The 26,767-nt window shown below is 44.4% G+C and overlaps 1 protein-coding gene across 2 annotated transcripts in view; it reads right to left on the reverse strand.

Annotated features, from left to right (window-relative positions):
- Positions 1-13,149: 13,149 nt before the first annotated feature.
- LOC143484387 (fibroblast growth factor 14-like) overlaps positions 13,150-26,767 on the reverse strand; it is a 53,357-nt gene continuing 39,739 nt past the window's right edge. For both annotated transcript variants that reach the window (XM_076983081.1, XM_076983082.1), the window contains exons 3-5: positions 25,368-25,471; positions 16,736-16,934; positions 13,150-16,335 (exon numbers count right to left, since the gene is read on the reverse strand). In XM_076983081.1, the coding sequence (XP_076839196.1) occupies positions 16,199-16,335; positions 16,736-16,934; positions 25,368-25,471 (440 nt within the window). In that variant the 3' untranslated portion in view covers positions 13,150-16,198. The remainder of the gene's footprint in view (positions 16,336-16,735; positions 16,935-25,367; positions 25,472-26,767) is intronic.

Genomic DNA, 26,767 nt, shown 5'->3' on the forward strand with positions numbered 1-26,767 from the left:
ACCTACATCTGGGTCTGAGATTATGATAAGCATATTTCCCACATGTAATTAGTAAGTATTATGCACACATTTCACTTTTCTTTTTTTCTTTTTGTATTAATGGAAAAGGCAAAAGGTCATTGCATTTCAATAAAGCATAAATAGACTCAAGATAAGCTAACATGGAAATGAAAAATTAATGAATTCAACATTTGAAATCAGTCACAGCACTTTTCTCACAGTAGCGTTTCACTACACATCACATTACATATATATTTCAAATTGAAATGATCTAAGTAGAGTTGAATATACACCAAAAACCGGGTGTGAGGTCTGAGTGTCTAAGGGGCACTTATGAAGAACACAGAAGAAAAGATGCTAGAAAAAATACTTTGGGCTTAAAAAAAAACAAAGTAATATAAATAATAGAAAAATATGCATGTTCTATGTAGGCTTTATATCGCTTTATTGCATATTGACTTTAAAACCAGATATGTGTAGTTTAGTGTCTGGGATTAAGTGATTCCAAAAACTGTAAAATTTATTTCAGTTCCATGGATGTGCATGTATTTTTTCACAATGCACATTAAACACAGTTTTCTTTAAGCTTTTCTTTCTCTGCACTGGTGTTAAGGCATGGCATGTGAAAAATTCTTCCAAGAGCTTCATTTTCATAAGGCATGTCTCCGTTATCGTGTTATCACAGCTAAATATAGCAGCTTCATCTCCGGTTAATGAGAAAGAGACAGGCGCAGTTTGAGCGTGAGACTCCTGAATGATCACTGCTGACAGGTGGCCTGCTCCTCATAGGTGGATTCTGGAGGCCAGTGAGAATGTATTTCACGCCTTGGCCACCTGACACAGGACGGGCGGGAGGCAGCTGGGTGGAGGTGTGCCATGCGACAGGGATGGTGTTATCCAATGTAATGAACAGGAACAGATCCAGGGACACACGGCTCATGCACTTAGATGGCCAGTCCGGAAGTAAACGGGAGGAAAATGAATGATGAGTTTTAATGTGTCATTCACATTAGTGCTATCACTCTACTCACAATAGCACAATAATGCTTGTCTATATTCCTCTGTGTATTTGATATAAAGACAAAAAGGAATGGGATATGATGAGTAATTTTGTCTTTGTCAAGAAAAGCACCTCGTTCGCATGCTTGGGAGCGCTGTCATGATATATTGTGGCACTGCTGTGGCACTTAGGCAACCAGAAGCATAAACACCTGCCATACTTGTGCACTTTCAAATTTACACCCTTACCTACAACAACAGACTTACCCACATTTGTGAGTATGACAGCACATGCACTCCTGTCGAACCCCATGGACTTGGAGCTGCTAGCTTTATGTTCTACTCGCTCTAGCAGGTGACTCATAATGTTTACATAGAAATAAGTAAGAGTTTAAATGCCACCTACTGAACCATGGATCAGGACTAGGACCACCTACTGAACCATGGATTAGGACTAGGACCACCTACTGAACCATGGATAAGGACTAAGGCCACCTACTGAACCATGGACCATGATTAAGACCACCTATTGAACTATTGATCAGGACTAAGGCCACCTACTGAACCATGGATCAAGATTAATGTCACTTCCTGAACCATGGGTCAGGACTAAGGCCACCTATTGAACCATGGAGCAGGATTAAGGCCACTTCCTGAACAATGGGTCAGGACTAAGACCACCTTCTGAACCATGGATTAGGACTAAAGCCACCTACTGGACAAAATTAACTTGTTCATGAACAAGGTTGAGATTTTCCCAGCTGGTGCTTCCAGCCGCCCTGAAGACCGCCTGCACTCGTCTGAGGAGAACAGGCATCCTGGTGATCCATGCGCAGTGGTGTGATCATTAAGCACTGAGCGATGGCTTCTCAGGTGGGCGTCGAATTACCGCCATGGACGAGGGTGGCGTGATTGACATGTTGAAGGCAGGCGGGGGGCACCGCTAAACACACAGCCAAGCTTGAATTAGGTTTACAGCCTCCCACCCTCCCACCCACACACACACACACACACACACACACACACACACACACACACACACACACACACACACACACACACCAACATCACTCCACCACATAGCAACAAGGGAGTCTGATAACTCTCTGTAAGACTGGAAGACATCCAAAGTGGAAAGAGACTATATAAGTAAAAAAAACATAACTCCTTTACTTGCAGAAAAAAATTACCACATATTCATTACAGTAACAATGTCCTCACTTAGGTGAATGTGCATTTTACACAACACAGTACATTGCTAACCTTTATAACAAAGCACGTCCAAAGGTTCCTTCCTACTTTTGTCTTGTGCCGGAACCTTAACAATCCCTAACTACACCCAACTGTGAGGCGGACTGCCGCATCGCCACTATGTGTTTGTCAGCGTTTACGTAATGGTCACGGCACAATCGCACAAGCCCGACTAAATGCGCGAGCCGCCGCGGTGGTTCTGCCGCGCGAGCGCTAAACACGTGGCATTCATTCGAGAAACAAGGAGGTAATGGCCGCTACTTTTTACAAAGTGGGTGCGTAATTGTGACGACCCCTATGTCATTCGTTCTCCCAAGTGTGGGAGACAAGCTCCCTGCGCACAGCTCCCTTAAGGCACTCGGCGCCTGCCAAATCCTCCCCTTCAATTAGGCCGAGTATAATGAAGACTCTGATGTTATAAAAAGAGATAAATAAATAAACAAACAAATAAAGCAGTAAATAAATAAATGTGAGCCTGCGAGTGCTGAGCGGTGGTTCAGATTGCAAAAATGAAAATCATAATCATAAAATGATTATAAAGGTGAGCAGAGACTGAGAAAATGAATTTGTCATGTTGAATGGATGCTAATGAAGTCTGCAGACAGAGAGATAGTAATAGGAACCTTTTAAAACTCAAACGAAACAGCAGATGTAATACAAGGACCTCAAAATAAAGGGGAGAAAAGAAGGAAGATGTGCACGTGCAATGCAAACACACACACACACACACACACACACACACACACACACACACACACACACACACACACACACATGCAGACACAGTAGTGTGACCAAAATGCCAAACCTTTCACTCAATTTAAAACCTCCTCTGGTTTCAGGCAAAGAGGACTGTTGCCAAGGCAACGGCTGCCGCACTTGGCTGATGGCGTGTTGATATATATGAATTCTGGAGTGGCATTAGGTCTGTTCTGTGTGTGGCACTCTGCGGCAGGTCGAACATGTATAGATGGGTGGGATCAGGCAAATAGCTCCTCTTTCATGTAGTGATAAAGCACCCTTGGCATGTGTAACAGTTTAGTGAACACGCTGTTATAGTTTCGACACGTGGTCGTGCGCTGCTCCTGAACCTCGCCGAAGACAAACGCTCCGTCAGTCTGCCCGGAGTCACACCACCAGAAAGGGCAAAGAGTGGCGGTGGGCCCCCAGGGGCCGGGCGTCTGCGGACGGCGCCGGGCCAGCGTCAGTGATGTCCCTCCGACCCGGCACGCCTCCGTCCCATTCCGGCAGCACTGCAGAAAGTGGGTCAAGGAAGCCATGAGCGATGAGGCGTGGCACGTCGGAGGCTGGGGGGGAAATTCCTCAAGAGTCTCCGCGTCTGCCCGAACGAGACGTGAAAAATGGCTCAAGGGAAGAGCTCGTGTGAGACGTTTGATGCTGAAGCTTACAGCGTTCTCATCCCCATTAACAATTCTTTCATTCCGTCTGTATTATTCGCATGGAGAGGAAGAGGCAGGGGTGAGCAGTGGAGGGGGGGGGGGCGGGGCAAGTTAAGAAGGGGGTGTGGCGAGGGGAGAAGGCGGGGTGGAGGGGGGGAAGAGGCAGCTGGGAGGTCTTGGGCTGAAGCTCTGCTCGTCACCTCAGTCTCTTTCATCTGAATTTCAAAAGTGTGAGAATGTAAGAGGGACTCCCTCATCCGTGGTGGAGAGCTGTATCAGAATGCTGGGCTAAGCCCTCAAGCTCCTAGCAGAGCACCAGGCAGTGGAACAGTCTGAAGAGGGAGAGGGAGAGAGAGAGAGAGGAGGGGGAGAGAGAAGGAGGAAGGGAGAGATTGCTCTGTAATTAAAGGCTAATCAGCACCTGTTCTACTTGCCTCCGTCTGCTAATGGGTGCACACGCATGTGCATGTACATATATGCACATATTTCACAGTTGACTTTCAAATATCCATGGTGATGCTGGATTGATGGCAGGGGTCTGTGTTTGCTTTTCCCTCAATAGAACAGGCCTGGAATTTTAAACCCACCATCCTAGAAGTCTGCTGAGGGGTTTATGCTTTCTTCAGCAATACTCCTGCCTGCCAAAACTGTTTACTGGCTTATAAGACCAGAGATCATAGTGAAGTGATACATTGACATGTGTTTGCTGAGACACGGTTGGCTGATGGCTGGCCTCAACTTTCAGTGAACCAGTCACGGTTTCCGACCTCAGGAGGTTTGGAGGGTTGGGGGTTGGGGGGGGTTTAGGATTGGCCGGAGGAAGCAGCCATTACACAGTGCGCTTATTGAGTTAGTCTCACCACAATATCTACCCGTCTGCCTGTGATTGGGTTTAGATGGGGCAGTGTGGTAGTTTATGTGTGCATGTGTGTGTGTGTGTATGTGTCTGTGTGTCTTGTGTGTGTGTATGTATGTATGTGTGTGTGTTTGTGTGCGTGTATATGTTTGTGTATGTATGTGTATGTGTGTGTTTGTGTGTGTGTGTCTGCTCACCCCACTTTTCATTGTAGTAGCAGTAGCAACACATGGCACCATCACTGTAACAAAAAAACTCGTTGAAAAGCCACTGCCATGGTCAACCAACACAGAGGACATAGAGATAACACTTAAGCCATGATGGAGAAACGCCCCTCACAGTGTGGTAGAGAAACGCCCCTCACAGTGTGGTAGAGAAACTCCCCTCACAGTGTGATGAAGAATCACACCTCACAGTGTGATGGAGAAACATACCGCACACTGTGATGGAGAAACACACCTCAAACTGTGATGGAGAAATGCCCCTCACAGTGTGATGAAGAATCACACCTCACAGTGTGATGGAGAAACACACCTCAAACTGTGATGGAGAAATGCCCCTCACAGTGTGATGAAGAATCACACCTCACAGTGTGATGGAGAAACACACCTCAAACTGTGATGGAGAAATGCCCCTCACAGTGTGATGGAGAAACGTACCTCACACTGTGATGGAGAAATGCCCCAAACACTGTGATGGAGAAACGCACCTCACACTATGATGGAGAAACGCCCCTCACACTGTGATGGAGAAACGTACCTCACACTGTGATGGAGAAACGCCCCTCACAGTGTGATGGAGAAACACACCTCACACTGTGATGGAGAAACGCCCCTCACACAGTGTGCTGAGTGAAAACAGCAATGTGTGGCTTCCTTGACGATGGTGAGTGAGAGGCAGAAAAACACAGAGAACAGAACAAGCACACTCAAGCACCCCCTTCACTTCCCAGCTCTCTCATGGACGCCATATTGGAGTAAGAGATGTGGCCGTTGTTCTCCATGCCTCAAGGCCACGGATGCCAAAATAAAAGTCCCTTCTGTGTATGAGGCCTCTACTCCAGCGATGCCCTTTTCTTGCTCTACTGCACGTTCAGCTGGATCCAGCTGGTAGAGCCTGTGTCTGTAGATCTGTACCGCAGCCACAGAGCAGAGCTGGATAAGAAGCCTCATTACCGAAATCAGGTGGCATTGTGTGGGGTTGGAACAGATGCCTGCGGATGTGATAGTCCTCGACCCACAAAAGTGTGTGCGTGTGTGTGCATGTGTGTGTGTGTGTGTGTGTGTGTATGAGTTGGCCAGTGCATTCTTGACCAGGTGTCCTTGTGAATAGAACATAATGTGCATAATACCGCTATGAGTGGATACTTATTTGTCCTCTTATGCACCATAAAACAATCTATACTTGGCATACTGGAAGGGCCAAAATATTTGTTTTGGGGTGCTTAAGAGGATTATAATGAATTAAAAGTTACTGTAACAGACAGGTTTTTATTAATGACCAGGGATATGCATTGATGTAAAGGGATGTAATTACTAATGTACTCATTAGTGTAACAATACCATAACAAGAACAGAATGTGATAGCATGAATGTATTTCTGCTCTTATCTTTGACGTTCTGAATTGATCACATCTGCCATTAGAATGTAATTGAACTTGGATCTGCAGATGACATTTTGAGCATGACCCAGCCTCACTGTGTACATCAGAAGACTGGAGGAATGCTATTTCATGCAGTAGATATAAGCTACCAACCTCTTTGAGAAGCTGCAGCTATGCTGTGTCTATCCGACCCACTGTCACATTTCTGTCAGCTATGCTGAGTGGCAATGATGAAGCAGATAGTGGGGGGGACAGAGAGAGAGGAAGAGAGAGAGGGAGAGAGAGAGGGAGAGAGAGGAAGGGAGAGAGAGAGAGGAATGGAGAGAGAGAGAGGAAGGGGGAGAGAGAGAAAGAGAGAGAGAGAGGAAGGGAGAGAGAGAGAGAGAGAGAGAGAGAAGGGGAGAGAGAGTTGGAGAGAGAGGGAGAGAGAAATGGAGAGAGAGAGTGAAGGAGTAGGATTATGATTATGAAAAGTCAGTTTCTTTTATTGCGTTTGCTTATGTGACCTCATACAGTACTTGCAGTCCAAAAAAGCATCAAATTTGACTTAACAGAGATGCTTTAACAGAGATGCTTAACAGAGATGACTTAACAGTCATTCATGCAACAGTACTGCAAATTAGTCTATTAGAGTAAATTATTGTAAATGTGGTATGAAGTTAACCTGAGCAGTGGCCAGAGCCCCAGGATGGTCTTTCCTGTAATATGATCTACAGTGAGGTCAAAGGACACAAAACAACACACCCAGCGGACCTTACGAATGAAATGGACCTTACGAATGTCATATTTACACGCAGCTCCTTAAACGCCGTCGCCTACATCATTGTCCCTCTCAAACTGACCTTTCACCTTTAATTTCCTGTGTGGAAGCAACGTCATTGTCATAGAGGATGAAGCTGGTACCAAACCTTCATCTTACTGGTGGCCATCACAGAGCGGAAAACAGAAGAATCCTTTGAAAGACACTGGCAAAACCAACTGCTGTTTAGGATACATTTTCTAATCACACTGAGAAAACATGCAGCAAAATTATTAAGTAAGGGTGCATTCTTACATGTACTGGAGCCATATAATATATATGACCCGACTGTTTAATAGGAAAAGGTATCACTTAGATAACCCAAAGGGAAAAATGTCAAAGTTATTTTGTCTTTATATTTTATACAGACAGCTTTAGATTCTAATGAATTTCTACCACAGGATGGGTTTTTAGTGTAAGAATCTCATGGTGTTACATTACATCATCATGCATGAAGACAGTTGGCAAAATTCAAAATGCTAATTTCATACAGGAGCAGTTTAAAAGCACGCATCATCTAAAGGAAGACCTCGACACAAAAGTGAAGAAAACGTGTCAAAGAGGACGCTGGCACAGGGTTTTATCTAATGACTGAAACAGTGCAAAAACACGAGCCTCCTTAACACACAGGAGGACTGTTGAAGTGGAAATGAGACACAGGACATTTGGCACTGCCTGTTTATCTAAACTGCATACGCTTAACATTTACATTAATTCAGCCTGACCATAGCCCGACAGCGTGGAAGGCCAGGCCAGAAACCTGTGTGCTTGAAATGCCATCTCAGCTATTCATTGCCACATTATGGCGCTGTTTAATGGTTCTGCTGTCAGTAGATAAGATCAAATAACCTGGTCCTAGGTCAGAATTAAACAGGCATTCATGCTCACAACAGAGTGTTGCTACTGACCAGACAGCAATTACAGCCTATATTGGGTGAGGTCTACGTCATTATCATATAACAAATGAAAAAAGAATGATTTTGCAGTATATCATAAATAGTCAAAATGAAACCAGCAAAACCCCATCTACAGGCCCAACAAACCATTTGTCATCAATTAATTTGTCGTTTGTTCGCGTCTTTTTATTGCTTTTTTGCACCAACTCGAATCATGAACTCTGGTTGATCCTCTGGCAGGACGTGACACCATATAAAGACTAGAACGACCCAACGTGAGAAAGAACTGCATCTGTGTTTCTGTCACAATAAGTAATTGTGCTTTCGTCAGCCAGGTCACCAAATCATGAGCTGAAAAATCCCACCCATGCTGAAGAGTACCAAACCCGACAGCGAATAGGAAAGAGGAGCTGAGCTCAGGCAATGACGGACAGGAGCACTAGTTGTAGCTGGGGGCGTCACTGCCGGCCTGTCAATCATGATCAAACGTGGCTGCCAGCCCCTTTTTCCACGGGTCCAGATGTTTATAGACCGTGTGTTTGGGGCAGCGTTGACAGATGTCATCGGTTGCTTCCTGAGTATGACACCTACACAGTACGCCACAACATCTTTTTAACAGCAAGAAGCGGGTGAAGTTCACAGATTCGTTTAGAAATGTGTTCTGTTTTGCGCATTTCATGCCACTTTCGTTTTACTTGTCCCTTTCTCTTAGACACTAACAGACTCTCCAGCTTTCTGGATCGGGCGCAATCATTTCTAACATAAGTGTGCCAATTACCATCCAAATGTGTCCACTCCCAGGCAAAACAAGAGTGTGACGCGTTTGATGATAACATGTCACTGCCGCCCTCCAATGCTGAAGTCGAAATTGCTGTTAGTGTCATGGAGTGTTGGTTTTTAACATTGTTTAGACTGCACATGGCCAAACACAGAGGGGCTTCTGCTGCCTCTTTATTATTTGTGTGTGTGTAATTAGTGCTGTCTGGGCAACAGCACCGCCTGTGCAGCGGCGTTTGTGTGGGGCTTAATTGCACAGATGCCCTTTGTTTCAGATTAGAGCCAAAGCTACAATTTTCCAATCTGCTTCTGAGCCCCCTTATTTTCAGCCCGTCAGAATAAAGGTGCCGAGATGCTGGTGCGTTTCAGACCGGCCTTTCACTGAATGTGCTTTAAAACGGATCACTTAGGTCACGTTAGCCTTGCCGTCCGAATCTTTCAAACGACGTAAACAGCATCCTGTGGAGCAGCCGGATACATCTGGTAGGCAAGCAAACCATAACCGAACCATGTCCTGAACAGCAATGCTCGCTCTATGCAACTCTACACAACATCTTTGTATGTATATGCAAGTGTGTATATGTGTGTCTCTCTGTAGGTGTGAGAGTGTATATGCTTTCACGTCTCAGCACCACCGTTAATGTCTAAAATCCTACATACACATGCCCCCAATACTATTTGCCCCATGCAGAACAAACAGAATAAACCAGACAAGAAATAAACAGAAATGTTAATTAGGACCAGATGAATTCATAATGCGATGACCAAAGGATGAAACACATCTCGTATGTGAGAACTGACACTGTATAATGGAACAAACATGGTGAAATCTTAAAGCTGTCAGTGGAACTCTCCCACACTGTGCTTGAACACGTCTGGATGTGTTGTGGAGTGTGCGCATCGATCGGGGGCATAACTGCGCTGTCGATCGCGTGCCTCGGATCTTTACAACAGCCTGTGATTTGCTCTCCGTCCGCATCACGTGCCGTCGCCATGGCAGCCAAAAGCTTCAGTCTCTGTGTAGATCACCAGGAAGGAGGGATAAGCCACAGCCAATCAGAGATAAAATATCTGTCTTCCACAACAAAGCACACTATACTGTATGGGCGAAATTTATTAGAGGATATAATTTATATAATCCTGCTCACAATTGTTTCATCAATGTGAACACCCTTTGGCAAAGTCAAGTGATTATAACTATAATGTTCTATAAGAAATTGGCCCCTACAAGACTTAGTGTGAATACAACTTTTAGTAATATCTACCTGTAGTGCTGGATAACCAAAAGTTTATAGCCTCAAATTCAAATATTATAAAAGTTTTGAATTAATTTAATCATGTATTCATTTAGTAGATGCTTTTTAATTTGATGAGATTGCTCCCTGTACTCAAAGACTAATTTGCACCTTAAAATGTAATTACCCATGTCTAATAAGACGGGATGCTCACCTACGGAGCAGCCACTGCACCATCGGGTGTGTGTGCCTGTGTGCAGGGTGGAGAACCCCGCCACTACGCTACAAACTGCCTCAGTTAGGCATCAAAGGGAAGCAGCTCTTTAGTGTGTATTCCTCCACGGCGCCTTCAGACATCAACAATACTCGATGGCACTAGCACCAACAGTGTTAACATCTGCAGGATTCAATATTCACTTTCTCTGTTGTGTATTCCCTTGTATATACAATGTTCAGAAAATGTCCTTAATGTTTACGACTTTATACGTCTTGGCATGTCACATGAAAGTGTGCCGAGAGGACCTGCACTATCCTTCCATGTCCACTGCTTGCAGAGGGCCAAACGCGGCTCATAATTTTACATTCCTTATGAGCAGATGGACCTCGGATGAATGTTCTGCACAGGACAAATTCCTTCTCATGCCGGAGAGCCCGGCACAGGACAATAGTGTTGGGCTTTGCCATGAGACCATTGTGAGACCATCATGAGACCATCGTGAGACCATCTGGGTCTAGAGTGTCTTGTGCAGTGGTCACCAACCCTGTTCCTGGAAAAAAAACGCCTTCCTGTTCAGTTCCTGCCTCTATTAAACACCCAGTACTGCCAATCTGGGTGTTTGAGAAGGCATTAATTAGCAGGATCAATCGTGTCAGATGTGTTAGACGAGGGCTTGTGGTTGAAATCTGCAGAAAGGCAGCTCTCTAGGAGCAGGGCTGATGAACGCCAGTCCAGTGCATTACTGGATGTTTGTGCAAATGTGTATGACACAAAGAAACGTATTGAATGGTTGAGGTTTGGGTTAGTGGCAGGTTTAACGGTTAGCATAATCTAATTCTAATTTCTATGAATTTTTTATGTGTTAAATTGACATTTAACATCAAAGACAGACTGCATTATGGTAGAGAAGCAATTTTTTGTCTACTTTGTCTAGCAATTTTATGTGCCTACCTTGTTTAAATGTTTAATTCACAGCCAAGCTGCTTCTTCTATAGTAATTCTATCAAACAGTAGGCAGCTGCTTTCACACAATGATCTTAAGCATGGCTTTAATTTCTGGGGCAGACTTCCAGAGTCTTGTGGCAAAGTCCAAAAGAGGAGAGTCACACCCGAGCTTTCTGCCAAAATATCCTCTACCACCCATTCGCCACTCATGCCGCACCTCACGTATTCTCAGAGAGCTGCCTACAGCACCGTTCACGTGAACCTGTAAAAATGGCAGCTTCAGGGGGAGCTTCCAAAGGACTGTCCTAAGCCCCCGCCTCGCTGTCCCCTTCTCCTTCTGTCTCGCCTGTGCCACGAGCGTCGCGACAACAGGCGTCGAGGCAACAGGCGTCAAGACAACGGGCGCCAAGCCACCGCTCAGTGGAAAAGTAGAGACTGCTCGTGCCCGGGGAAGAGGGCAGAGTGGAGTGAGATAGAGGAAGAGGGCAGATTCAAAAGCCCTGACTGTACTGTTGCTTACCTAACCAGCACCTTCCTTTCCCTTGACCACCATCCAGCTGTCATGTGGATAGACATGGCAAGCCTTCAGATTTGTGACCTTTGCATGTTAGTAAACTGGCATTTCTGTTGACCTCAATTTTTAATCCTTCACTCACACACTTACCTACTACGAGACAAAAGGCCACATCAATCATTCCTTAATTAATCATTTCAGCAACCCTGTTAGTTACGCACACAGAGAAGCCTTTTCCACACAATGGCAATCCCCGGGCACTGGACGTGTTGCTTTGATGTGCGGGAAGAAATTATAAGGATGGCACGATAGTTCATTTTCCGCATGAACGGCTTTCTCTAGAGCTCTTCAGGCGGGAAGAAGGAGCGACGTGCTCCTGACACCTGAACAATAGACCCAGCTGAACACATTTCTCCATCTTTTGTTGGCAAGTGATGGCTCTCATATGCTCTGGAACCATTTCTCTCATATACATATATATATATATATATATATATATATATATATATATATATATATATATATATATATATATATATATATTTATATATATAAAGATTGCAGTTATTGTGATGGAAGAAACGAATTTCCAAAAAGGTCTGTGAAAGACGTCTAAACCTTGTTTGCTTTCTTGTGTCAGAGGGTCGGACAACATAAATAGCTTCACATTTTCAAATTCAAATGGAAGATGATTGAACTATAAAAGACATATAATTCAAAATCTGTTGTAATACGCACATGTAAAGTAGCTTTGGCTCAATGTTCAGGAGAGGACAAATACAAATAAGGAGACAGGTTTCCTTGTGACTTGGAGAGTCCCTGAATGGCAGATACCCATGAAGGACTTCCATGCATGCTTTCCTTGCAGTAGGGTCCAAATGTCTGAGCTCACTTAATTCTCATTAGTTTTTCGGCATTCATGAGAACGAATGAGCTTTATTGAGCTTCTCTGACATTGATACAACTAGAGAATATTTTTCACAACTCTGTTGTAAAAGCAGCAGCTGTCATGATGATATGTATGACATAGGCCACCGAGTCAGGCGTTCATACTAACACACAATTAACACTGTATTATAACGGTAATTCATGCTAATCTAAATACTGTGTTAATTCTGTGTTATAACTGTGTATATACTGTGTTATAACTGTGTATTATTACTGCATTAATACTGCGTTATAACTGTGTATATATTGTGTTAATACTGTGTTATAACAGTATAACAGCATGTTATAACATTAACACATTTAATGCTATGTACATGTTGGCAAAAATGTGGCATAATTAGCTAAAACAGATAAATATGAAAACGAAGGGATACTTAGGTATGTTTACATTTTATATGTGGATTAAAACTAAACCTCTCAGTTTAAAAAATAATTATTTAATATAATAATTTATTTTACAAATTGTAGTGCAGTATGTAAGGATTCTTGTGAAACAGGTAATTTCTGAGAGTTCCTTCATCAACTGTGCAAGCAAAGTGCTTCTGAAGCTCCAGGAGGTGAAACCTGTTTAATTTTTACAACCTCTACATCTTTACTATGCTATATTGCAGCTACTCCCCAGAGTCCTCCTTGGGTTCTTATAATCATTCCTCGGTGGATGTATTCAAAAGAAAGTGAACTTGTCACAAGATCCTCTGATACAACTGTGCACCTTTATATAAATGGTTTATTCAATATGTTTTCTCTGTGTATACAATGGATTGACAAACATAAACTGTACAGTGCAGATTCTTTTTGCATATATGTACTGTATGTAAAGTTTAGCGGTACATACCAACAATTTTTTTAATCACTTGTTTGTTTTGATATACATAGCCTACCACATGCAGGTCTCCAATAGCCTTTTCCCTTAGTTTCCATGCAACAGGTGTAACATAGCGATGAACCAAGGACCCAAGGAAGAAGGCCGGAGAAGATCAGCGACAAAAGCAAACAAAGGAACAAAACAGCAACAACAAGGAACCAAAGCTGAACCGAACCAAAACGAAATCGAAACCAAGCTAAACCGAAACAATGCTAAACCAAAACCGAGCTAAACCGAAATGAAGCTAACAGAAACAGAAACAAAGGTCGCCCTGCCGTTATTTGTGACACAAGATAAAGAAAAGTCTTCTCCGAGGAAAAAAAAAAAGTCCACGTGGAGTGGGGGGGGGGGACGTTCACGGCGACAAAAGAAACGTACACTACAAAATGGAACTGGGGACGGGGAAGGGGTGGGAACAAAAACAAGGACCACGGTAGGAGTAGATACAAACGAAGAACATTTACACAGCAGTCATTTTACAAAAATAAATCCAGTCCTCTATGGAACCAGTTAACTGGTCAGCAGGGCGGAAAATACAGTACGAGGGCCCAGCAGGAAAAGTGTGCAGACTTCAGAATGAGCATACAGGCGAAGTAAACAAATCTCCAACGCAAACACCACGAAACGGGAAAATCCAAACACTTCAGTTAGCTTTGCAATATGGGCCACTGAGATTGAGAAAATATTTTACCGCTTTAGACACTTCAAGATATGCCATTAAGGAAAAGAGGTGACAGAGAAATAATGCGGAAATAACCTAAAAACCAGCAGGAAGATCTCTAATGTCACATGCTGGCAACTTAAATTAGACATATTACTCTCATGTGAAATTAATCACCAATATTGACATGACAGCATTCATATCTCTATATAGATCTTAGGTGTAATTAAAAGTACTAACCAGTTGGACAGCTTCAATTCAATGCTGATTTGACAAAGATGTGCGTCTTGAAAACAGAGTACAGTGAAGTATGAAAATACTATACTTCTAGAATGAACAACACACAGTATGGCTGTTTACAACATATAACTGGAGTTAATTAAGCAAGGTGAAGATGCATTATTATTATTAACTGTAAATTGCTTTCAAGGTATTCTAAATTTCCAAATCCTATAAACAGTTTTACTGATGCACAGTGATTTTAAAATACCCTTTTTTAGAATACGATGGCGAAGTTATAAACTCTCTAAAAGAAACCCTACATGTGGACAACCAGAAAAACAAAATCCTGAAAACAAGTCAAACATGCTACTATTCTCCTTAAGGAGGCCAGTGAGGAAGCACCCTATTCTAAAGAGCAACCGATTATCCTTAAAAATGGAAAAATAATCTAGGTGGCATTACACCAACTTAAAAAGGTGTATTCTGACATGCTGTTAAGTCTACCATAAAAATACCGGCCTCTTAAAAATAAACACAGTATTTCCTATTAACCTGCGCTTCAGTGTCACACAACATTTTCTTTCCTTTGAAAGGTAGAAACTGCTACCATTTATGCCATCTCTTCTGCTACAGTAAAAGGCAAATATCACCACCTTAAGCCGTCTTCTGATCGCCCCCACGACTGAAGTGGCAGCGTCAGCAAACATCTGGGCACCTCAACCCCTCCCAGGCCTGGCTAAGTATGATTACGTTTTTTGTTTATCCGCATTAATGTGTTAAACAATCGGTCGTCGAGGGCTTCGTGTACAAGTTACAGCAAGGCCTGATTTCATAGGAAGGGCCCTAAGTGGGAACCAGCCAGCCAGTAACTGTAGACTTCAGACGCCATAGTGAGGTAAACGGCTGTGCCATCTGAGAGCCAGTGAAGTCAGCTGGGACTGCTGGGTAAGATCCTGGGTGTCTGTGATATGTATACCGTTCCTCTGTAAGGTATCTGCAGCCACCCTCAAAGCCTAAAGGTGAAGTTTCTAGTACCACTACCTCTTGACAGTTCTTTTGAGGTTTCATCGAAATCTGAGGCCGTTATTCTCGACTCTCAGCGCTATTTTGTTAGTCATTCTTAAGTGTGATGATAATTGAAAAGGAGAAGCTAACTAAAGACATGGTTGTCTAACTAATTTGGCAGCTCCAAACCATCTTTACAACATCACTGCACTGTAAACACATCTAAGGAAACAGGAATGTACTTGACACAGCAGACATATTCTTCACATATTCCTCATCTGTGTGTAATGTAAAAGTACACACCAATCCTAGGTAAATTTTCTAACAGAAAACAGACACAAAACGTAACACAAAAAGACACAAATGAAAGAGGGGGGGGGGAGAGAAAAAGATTAGAAAAAGAACAGAAAAGAGCAACAACAACAGATTTGATTTGTGTCTGTACAACAATCTATCCAGACAAACGCTGGTGTGCTGTGGTATTCCGAATGAAAAGAACCTCAATAACATGAAAGGTCCAACGGAAGAATTGTGGGTAGCTATCAGCAGGCAAAGCTACCAGACAAGGCAGATGGAAACACACCATTTTCCCCATGATTGTCATGGAAAAAAAGAGTGGGAAGGGTGGGTGAGTGGAAATAGACGACAAAAGAATTGGGAGCTTAAAAAAGGCATTCCATATCGCATAGGGCATTCCAAATGACAGAGTTTTTTAATGCAGAGCATTGAGTGGTCCCCTCCTCCTCTCCCCCCTCCATAACCTTCTCCCCAACCTCCTCCACACTCCTTTGGTTCTTTTCTGAGGAACATGCCCTCATCTTCTGAGCACAACGATCCCTCGGTTCAGTCGTGCGTCGGCCAAACTCTAGAGGGACGGGTGGCAGAGGAGGGAGATCTTTTTGAAGCCGACAGCGGACAGCGGGAGCACGAGTTTCGTTGTTTTTCTTTTTCGAGAGTTGCAGATACAGTGGCAACCTCAGGAGGTGAGGGGAGGGGAGGGCGGGGCTATGTTTCTTTGTCGGGCTTGCTGACAGGTTTGCCGCCGTTCATGATCACTGGTTCTGTGCTTTTGCTAGGCGGGACGCTGGTCTTGGGGACCGCCTCACCCACATCGTGTAGCGACGGCTCACGGTACATGGCAACTGCAGAGAGAAAAACGACATTGCGTGAAGTGAGAAGACAGACAAGAAGCAGGAGACTCGTTATTTGTTGCAAAGCAGATGTTTTTGTTGTTGTTGTTTTTTGTCCAAATGTGTAAACTAAGATTACATGACCCCCAAATGGCTAACCAAATCTCTTTGCACATTCACTCACATTGGCACTTATCTGAAGCCAGTTATAAAAATAAGTTACTTCCAGTTTGGCTCATACTAAATTACATTTTGAATCATCATGCAGAATCAGTTTAGCAATTTAAGTGTTGCTAATTGCTTCTTGGCGATTGCTTTAGTCCTATGGTGCTCGGATTCTAGTAATCTGGAAGCAGTTAGTAGACTTGACGGTGAGGTGGAGCAGCCACACACTCGTGAGGGGTCACTCTACCTTCTATGGGCTTGGGAAGGAAGTGGGCAGCAGCCTTGGTCTTTTTGACCCGGTTGCCCTTCATGGGCTGGCCCTCTTTATTGAGGCCCAGGAACCAGGCCCGGCCCGACTCTTGCTGTCTGTACAGCATGGATGAGTAGATGACATAGTAGTTCTCAAACACAGACTCTTTGAACTTGCACTCCGCTGTGAAAAGCTCCTGTAAGACAAACGAGAGGGTGTTCAGAAGACCGTAGAACTACCGTTTGCTCCTTCCCTCTCTGGTTCTGCATGCTGGGTAAATTCTACTGGCCCGAAGATGTTGCAGAAATCCTGCAAACCTCTTCTGAAGTTTCTCTGAGCATCATGTGCAGAACAGCAACTTCTGACAATATTTATATATAAGAGTATACTGAGAAGAAACTCTAACATTTACTTTCTAAAATATTATATACTGCTCATATTTAAATTCTAGAAAGTCACTTTCTAGAAGCCAGACCTATGGAATGTTGCCAAGGTAACACAAGCAAGCACTCAACAAAAGCAACAAGCAATTTAGAGTCGTTGTCTGCACACATAATTGCACTTAAACATGACTGGAATGAAAGCCTCGAGAGACTGGAAAATGCTCTACAGCCCATGTTTCCACAGGCTTTAGAGGAATAAATCAAAATGCAAAATCAGAAACACATTAAGAGAAAAACAATATAGAAAGAGTCCCTTGTCTACTGTGTTTGGCAGCACACTTTAGTAACATGGTTTTAAAATAAGCTGGAATGCTATTTTCAAATTGATCTGCCAGCTTTCCTATTAGGCTTTGAAAATAAATTGTGGCAATGCTGGGGACAACAGAAAGCTGAATGATCCATGCAGAGAAGATCCTCTCAGGCAGCTGGGATCTGCAGGAACATCCCTATCTCTTGTGGTTCCTCAATCAATGTCTGTCCTCTGGTCAGAGGAGTGCCTCGTTTGGTCCTGACCATATAAAGGGAGAAGTGCTCACCATTGTTCTCTGATGGGATGATTAAACCTCTGAATGAGCTTCTACATAAGGTGCCTTTGTGGAATTCATTGAACATGCAACATCTTTTGGACACTTCCTTCAGGCCAAATCAAAAGCCCGGAACTACAATTTTGGTCGTTTTCATCCCTGGTATGGGATGGCTGTACCATGTAATGATTATTAAAAAAGTCTTTAGCTGGCAGGCACAACTGGAGCTTGAGTTAATTAGTGGAGGCATTTTCAATTCACATATATATGCAATCAAGAGTAGGCAATCATTCAGACCTCTCTTGGGTCTGGGTGTTTGCTAGCATAACATCTCACAGTTAGCCTCTGTCTCTCACAAAAATGGATCTGACGTGTTCATTTTTAAATTCAGTCACAACATTTCCATATTTATTTTTTTCTAGGAGCTTTACATTGCTGTCCCTGATAGGCAAGACAAGGTAGGACTTCAGTAGAAACCTGCACTAATTGAGAAAATCACTTTCGGGCTGAAAATTCTCAAGGGATGCTGCTCTCCGCTCACGACGGCATGGCGAGTGGGAGTGCACGAACACTGCACAGCACCACGGCGCTAATACCCCCAGGGAATTGTGGGTAAGGAAAACAAAGTAAAATAAAGGAGGAAGGTGCAGAGGCAGAGGGTCAGACTGAGTCAGCCTGTACGGCAGTGTAAAAGTGTATGAAAGTTTAATGTCTGTAAGGGCATCCTCTGCTGACTCCGCTGACTGGTTGAGTTTTTCAGAAGAGGAGGTACATGTTTTTTTTTTTGTATGGCATGAAAAAATGGTGGTGGTGGGGGGGTGTGGCTTGGGGAGCCTTTAGCTGCTTCCGGCCGGCATTTCCCTGCACGCTTGGGGAAGCACAACATAGGAGAGATGTTTACTTTCCCATTTGGAGCCCAGAGAACCACCTTGGAAACACCCCACAGCTAATGGGCTTTCAGAGGTGCTGAGTAGGTTCTCTCCACCACAGTCGTGTAGTGTGGGAGCATCATTAGAGACTGAAAACCCTTAACAAAGTTCAGAGCTTTGAAGCAAGTGGAGGCAAAGTAGAGTAATGGGACAGCGAGGATATTTTATTTCGCTGACGGGATCTGGGACCCGGCACCATGCTTCTTGGAGACAGACTGGCCCAGCTCCTCGCACGACAAGCAAACATTACAGATGAAATCAAGTTGAAACGTTGAGACACATATGGCAGCTAATGCCCACCTAAAGGGCATGGGGCCAATATTTGTTTATGTGGTTGATTACGCGTGAAGAAAAAAACGCAAGGATGTGCACTGTCTTGAAATACATCATCAAAAGCATCTGGAGTGCTTACTTATGAAGACAGAAGTTGCAAAGATGGTGTGTTCAAGTACAACATGGGTTGCTGCAGGTGGACATGGGGAGAGCACCAGTACGTGAGTGTTCACGTTTACATGTGCTAGCAGGCAGGAGCACCAGTACGTGAGTGTTCACGTTTACATGTGCTAGCAGGCAGGAGCACCAGTACGTGAGTGTTCACGTTTACATGTGCTAGCAGGCAGGAGCACCAGTACGTGAGTGTTCACGTTTACATGTGCTAGCAGGCAGGAGCACCAGTATGTGAGTGTTCACGTTTAGATGTGCTAGCAGGCAGGAGCACCAGTACGTGCCTGTTCACATGTTTACATGTGCTAGCAGGCAGGAGCACCAGTACGTGAGTGTTCATGTTTACATGTGCTAGCAGGCAGGAGCACCAGTACGTGAGTGTTCACGTTTACATGTGCTAGCAGGCAGGAGCACCAGTACGTGAGTGTTCACGTTTACATGTGCTAGCAGGCAGGAGCACCAGTACGTGAGTGTTCACGTTTACATGTGCTAGCAGGCAGGAGCACCAGTACGTGAGTGTTCACATTTACATGTGCTAGCAGGCAGGAGGACCAGTACGTGAGTGTTCACGTTTAGATGTGCTAGCAGGCAGGAGCACCAGTACATGAGTGTTCACATTTACATGTGCTAGCAGGCAGGAGCACCAGTAGGCCTACGTGCCTGTTCACATGTTTACATGTGCTAGCAGGAACAGCAGCATCATCCGTACATCATGACTAATGTGATACAGTGATTCAATCACAGTGAATAAAATATATTATGTGGAATGACATCAACAATAATGATCATAATCATTTTCTTTTCTTTTTTATTTTACACATTTAATCCATCAACTCTTAAATGATAATTAAATATTGCCTTAAAACCAAATAAAGTTTTGTCTGAACCCCTTTGAAGTTGAATCCAGCAGGATGGGTAGTGACACACGCAGACCTGCATCTGGTACTCATATCACTTATGCAGAAGTCAGTTGGAAGTGAACTGGTCTGTGTTGCAGGAAAAGGGTCAAAGGTCATGTGCTTCAAAGGAAAAACACAGATGCATCTGGGCTTAACCCACTTGGCAACTAAACCAAACAACAGAGTAATACTTCTCATCACTGAGTATGACATAATGCCACAGACCAGGCACAGTCTAACGCCGGGGGCGTCAAGCAGTGAAAAAGGCAGACTCAAACACTGAGAAGGGCGAGATTTGTTAAAGGGCATTCTATACTCGGGGTTGTATAGGCAGGCTTGCGTCAAATCGGAGAGGGAGTCCAAACATGAAACATAGCCAAGATGCAGAGACTTAACAAACACAAAAAACAACTAGAAACCAAGACACAGTGCAACACACCAAAGCACAATCGCCAAAACAGGCTGTATGCAAAACAATAACCAGCAACAGACAAGACCAAACTTAGAATGTAAAGACACCAGACTAAACAAGCAACACGTGTCCAATAACGAGGGGGGGGGGGGGGGGGGGGGGGGGGGGCAGGTTACAAATCATGAGGAGGGACTAGAACATGGTTAACAAAACAAAACAAAACATACATGATTGACAGCTGGGGAAGTGGCTAAGACCCACGTCATAGGTCATCCAAAGTCACCAAAGCCTGTGTCCCTCCAAATATCAGACATGATCACTATGTCAGCCAAGAATTTTTTTATAGATATGTTTTCTCCATGATTTGGAAGACTTCACCCATTAGTGTAGCCTGCATCATTTAAGCAATTATAAAGCACTTAAAGTGTGAAAGAATGACACAAACAGAGAATGCAGATGCACCTATTAACCCCTGATGGGCGGAAAAGATAAACACACAAACAAAAAGAATGCAGAATCCCGACAGAAGCCACGTCCTCCTAAGGCAGCGTTTGGATGTAATTGCTGCAGTTTGTCATCTGCTATGGTCCAACGCCACAGGGGAAGCCTTGTGGAAGCAGCACGCCTGGTCCGCCTGGTCCAGCCTGGTCCGCCTGGTCCAGCCTGGTCCAGCCTGGTCCCGCCTGGTCCGCCTGGTCCAGCCTGGTCCAGCCTGGTCCGCCTGGTCCGCCTGGTCCAGCCTGGTCCAGCCTGGTCCAGCCTGGTCCAGCCTCGCCTTGGCCTGACTTGCCAGACGCCACGGGGCAGCGGCAGGCGGAGGGAAACACGCGCGCAGGTTGGTGCCCCCCCAATAGGGCAGAAAGGCGAGTGCTGTGTGCCCGGGGCAGTTCCGGCGGGTTAATAAGGTCATTGCTAGCGAGGGGAGACTGGGACGCCGGCAGGCCCGTCATGGACGCCTGAGTTCACCACGCTGTTATGTAACGCTGAGATTTCCCTCACAGGCACTTTTCTTGGGCAGAATGACTAGCGTTTTGGGAAAACATGCAAGGTATTAAGGGCAGGACACCCTTGGTGCACTGGACTTCTGAGAAGACTTTTATCAGATATATTTCCATGCCTTTGGTTCAACTCCAGTGCTAGTTGCTAGATGTAAACAGGAGCGAGAATAATTTGCTGAACGTGTCCTCCTTTGTGTCACTGTGAAAGTGTTTTTTTGGTCCACAGACAGTGGTTTTTCGTCCAGGAGAAAGTCATCCTGGCATTAGAGCTCTCGTTTGCTTCAGAATGGTGTGAGGAGAGTCTGGACTACTTTTAGTCCTGCTGTGAGATACACTTGACTTTGTCACTTACCCCAGTGTGAACAGGCCTTCCTCCCTGGTACCCATCCCCCACCTCCACGACTAAGCCCCGCCCATGCATGGGCATTCCACTAAGGCGGAACATTCTAGAAATGAGGCTTGCCTCCTGCCCAGCCTCCTCACAGAGCTCCACAGGGGGCACTAACGGAGTTAGCGAACCGGACTGATTATGCACAGAAGCCACAGCTGCTTATTGCTTCCCTTCAAACATGGCCCCAGCACCGAGGCTCCGGATCCCTCCCCGACAGAACCAGACCGGCGGCCACAGCCGGACCGCAATCTCACCTCACGCCTTCACGTCAAACGGAACTTCTTCCCAAATTTCATCGCAGTCGCTCTGCATTCTCTTGGCTATGTACAATATGAAGCTTTCGCTATTTTATCGATAGGAGGGTGTCGTTTTTACAAGTGAGCAGGTTTGTAATTAACACGTAGAGAAGCATTTCACACCCTGCCATCTGCTGAGTTCAGCGCCTGGGTGTCATAGGAAAGGTCTGGTGTAACCACTGCTCTCAGTACAGGAGGGAAACCTCGCATTTCGGCTACCACAGAATAGTGTGAGAATACATGATCTGTAGTAACGGTTGTATAAAAGTGCACTGATATACTAGATATATACTATAGACTCATATACTAGATAGGCCTATATACTATATATTCATATACTAGATATATACTATATATTCATATACTTGTGACGCTGGGCGGCGGCAGACCCCCAAACTCGTTCTCCGGGGTGGACTCGACAGCTCCGTAAACACCGCTCACCTCGGCGGTGAGCGGGCGCGAGATGGAGGGGAGTGTAGCTCCCTCCAAATTCTCACCGCGCCCTGGCGGAAGATCTCCGCTGAGGCCAGCTGGAGGGCGCACACCGGGTCCTTCTCCAACTGTTCCTGCGTGGGCGAGGTTACGCGGCGCGGGGGAGAGGAGGAAGAGCAGTGGTGTCGCTTGCTGGAGCGAAGTGCCTTCTTAGGCCTGGTGGCGTAGCCTGGCATTTCGGTGTCTCTTGTCGGCTCGTCGTTCTGTGACGCTGGGCGGCGGCAGACGGAAGAGACACAGAGTCCTTGTTCTCACAGACGTCACTTTTATTTTAACAGAGAATCGCGCAATATAGCGCACGAAGAACATATACTGAACACAGCAACGTGTAAACATAGACAGCGACGAGCACAGGACACTGCGCGAGCGCACATTAAATAGACAAACCACATTAGCCCCACGTGATTACGAGACGATTCACAGGTGAGACTTATTAATCACACGACATAACCCCAACCACGGATATCCACTGACGTAGACAAAGCACGTGGACAACGTTGACACACGCCCAAAAGGGAGGGGCCGGGGTCCTCAACGTGACAATACTAGATAGGCTACATACTATACACAAATACTAAATATATACTATATATATATATCATATACTAGATATGTACTAAATACAGTATATACTCATATACTAGAACTGATATTACTTAATTTACATCAGAAAAATATTAACTTTGAAGAAATAAAACATGAAAAAAGAAGAAAATCAACCAGCTATTTAAACACAACAAATGCATAGATAAAACATAGATCTTTTATATCTGTGTATTGCCTGAAAATCTCAGCTTATTTACTAGCGTATTTTCATATCGTAGCGTTTGTAGCTATTGTCAGATGCGGAGCAGCGGGTTTATGAAGAGGCTTCACTGCGCTGTATCCTCAGCTGACTCCATTCACACATCACAGCTAGAAAGCTACTCCAGGCCACCCCGTCACAAGAACACACTCTCTCCATAACGAGAAGAAAAGCAGCTGCACTCCCCGTGAAAAAAAGAACACCTTCCTGCGACAGACAGGAAGCCTGGACATCCCCATCTCCTTAACGTCATTACATCACCATAATAAAACATCTGCAGGGAGGCAGCCTGTCTTTCTGGCCCACAAATCATCTCGATTGATTTTTAAATAAGCTTAACTGCATCTGGATATGCTCAAGAGGGATTGGGTTTTAAAGAGGTGGGCGAGGGGATAGGGGCGGGGGGCGGGGGGGTTTCTGCTGTGCAGCGAGGCTGTGAGCATTGCTCTTTCTCAATGATAGAAGGGTGGAATTCTTCCTGCCATCAGAAGGGTCGCCCCCGCACGGGCAAAAGGAGTTTCCCCTTTCAATAATTCAGCAGGGGCTTGCCAAGGTCACGGGCTAAAAAACCACGCTTAGCCCTCAAAGCAACAGCAAACAAGCATTTGTTGCTTTCAGGAGTTCAGATGTAGAGAGCAATTGCTCATTTTTGGGCAAGGCATGAAATCGAGTTGGAATTTTGAATTCTCTGTGATTGGTCCATTCTGTCAGGCTCTAGAATAATTTATATTCTTGTCAGGTTGCCAGCGCTCACACACTGCGATGAGGCTTCCTTGGAGACCGAAAAAACGGCTCAGTGGAAAAAGGGTAGGATTGAACGGAATTCCAGAGCTTTCCATGGCTTTCTTCTCCTCAGGATACTCTTTTTTCCACTCTTTTGTTGCCTTTGCTATTATAAGGGGAAAAAAATTATTCCTCTGAGCACCACATGTTCTCTTATGGCCGACGAATGGCTCAGATTTGAGATCATTTTGCTAGTGTTCAATAGCTTTGAAGGATGAGCATGAATTTAAATATAAATAGTATGGCAGCAAAGTATATGCTGACTTATATCACAACTATTTGCATTAAACATAGCTGCAACTGACACAGAGTGTCATATATGGACAAAGTTTTAAACAAACTTAATAAAAAATAAAAAAAAATAGATGAGGCACATGAAGAGAACTCCAGAATGTAATGTCTACAGAGGAGTGTCTTGAAAACACAGACACAGCATATATAGATGGTGGTATTTGAACGACAATAAACCATTTTATTCAGACTCCTGTCTAATCCATCAGACACGGTAAAATGATTTACAGATATATAAACTCTTTATCCTCTGCACACATGCAAGATCAAACTGCTAATTATATATTATCTGCTAATCCTCTAATACATATGGTGCGGATGCATTTAAACTAAGAAAGCCACCAAGGACAACAAATCCCCTAGGTAGAGTAATCCTTGCAGACCATTGCAAATTGGAGAGCAAAGAGGTTGGAAAGTGATTTTCCTGAAACTTTAAATAGCAAGTGACTCAGTCAAAGAACGGTCAAAGAAGGCACTGGGCGTTCATTCACCCTCAGATAACATCTGGTCAGATCCAGCCTGACATCACCTTGAGTGAGCGTGTGGGAGGGGGCGTGGTCTACGTCTACTGCCTTTAGCGGCCTGCTTCGTCTGCTTACCAACACCGGCCTCTAGGTTTCGCACATCCAAGCCAGACATTCATAAAGCAGAACCCAAGTTAACCCGAGACACATTTGCATACAGCACATCTCATCGTTTCCCCAAGCTTAGCCCAGCCCTTTCTGGAGCAGGTGACCGCAGTGAAAGGGCAGATCCTCTTATAGCACTGGACTGGGAAAAGAAAAAACTAAACAACCCCCCCCCCCCCCCCCGAGCACGACTGAACCGAACTGAACCTCAGAACCCATTTACACCACACGCCGCAGCAGAAGGCTAGGGTGTGAAGGCGGAGTGGGTGGGTGGTTGGGTGGTGTGGGCTCACCGAGGAGTAGAGGTGTCCCTCTCCACTCATGGCGATGTATAACCCCGTCTTCACAGACTGCATGGCGACCACTCGAAGGCCCACTGGGATGAGGTTGAACAATGCTGAAGAGAGAGCAGGCACAGGGTGGAGGTGTGAGCAGGGTGGAGGTGTGAGCTGTACTGAGTTGTTCTTATGCATGGAGTCATGTTCCCTAGATAATTATCAGGCATTTATATCCATTTGATGAATGATAGAAAAAGATCAGTGGTTATTAATAACAACTATGCATAGAAATAAGCCTAAAGTGATATGTTTTTGCATATGAGTACATATTACATAGTAAATATATACTATAAAATTAGTGTACATTATTTAATCAAGCATGTACTCTTCTGTATATACTGCAGGTCTGTGGCACAATCAGTGTAAAAAATGCCAGCACTTATAAACAGCACTAAATAAATAAACACAACAGTGCAAATATATTTATCAAATTATATAAAAATGAATTTATCAAATGACCGCTGCCTTATCTTTAAACAGCATCAGATTACCTTAAAGGTCTCTGAGATTTTTATTTGATAACAATTCCTTCATATTACTATGACATCATAGGCGATTCTGGCAGGAGGCGGGACTGTGAGAGTTCTGGGTGTTCCCTCCTTCTGGGTTGGAGGAATTGAATGGATGGCATGGCAGATAAGGCTACAACTGTTTCCCCTAAATCACTTCAGGAGATTAGTGATTTTAAGTCGGCTATGGAGACTCGTTTCAGGCAGCCAGGAGTAAGTGGGTATATATAATGTTTAGACGTTTGGACTAACTTTGATCTTCTACTTAAATGTCCTCTACCTTCTCATATAAGAAAGACACAATATATTCAAAGATGACCTCCGTGTATTCTGTCTAGATTTCAAACTATATCAACAATGTAGGATGTTACAGTTTTGCTAGCTTTGATATTCACGAATAGCACGAATAGGAGCAAAGTTATGTAATACACATGGACACAATTAGCGTAGCCTGTACAGGGCATCATTTAAATGAGAAGCATGCAGAGATCTCTGGGGAGCTTGTGAGTAACAGATCACAGACAGGGGGACAGTAGAAACCAGAGTTGTATAATCCAGGTTCAGAAAGTAAAAGTCCTCACCAGGATTTGGCTCAAGCTTGCTAGATTTCTAATTAGTGCAATCCAGGTAAAATTAGTGGAATCAACACAATCCAGGAAGCCTGAGCAAAATCTTGGTGAGGACTTTTACTTTCTGAACCTGGATTATACAACTCTGGTAGAAACACCCTGAAATCAACCCTGCAGTTAGAGGGAAGACATCATAACACAAAAACCCGGCTAGTCGTGACCTGCCCCGCAAGATTGGGGTAAGTTTGGTTGCAACTGCGATGTTAACTGAGAGGTT

Source organism: Brachyhypopomus gauderio, chromosome 20, assembly GCF_052324685.1.
Source record: "Brachyhypopomus gauderio isolate BG-103 chromosome 20, BGAUD_0.2, whole genome shotgun sequence".
Lineage (NCBI taxonomy): Eukaryota > Metazoa > Chordata > Actinopteri > Gymnotiformes > Hypopomidae > Brachyhypopomus > Brachyhypopomus gauderio.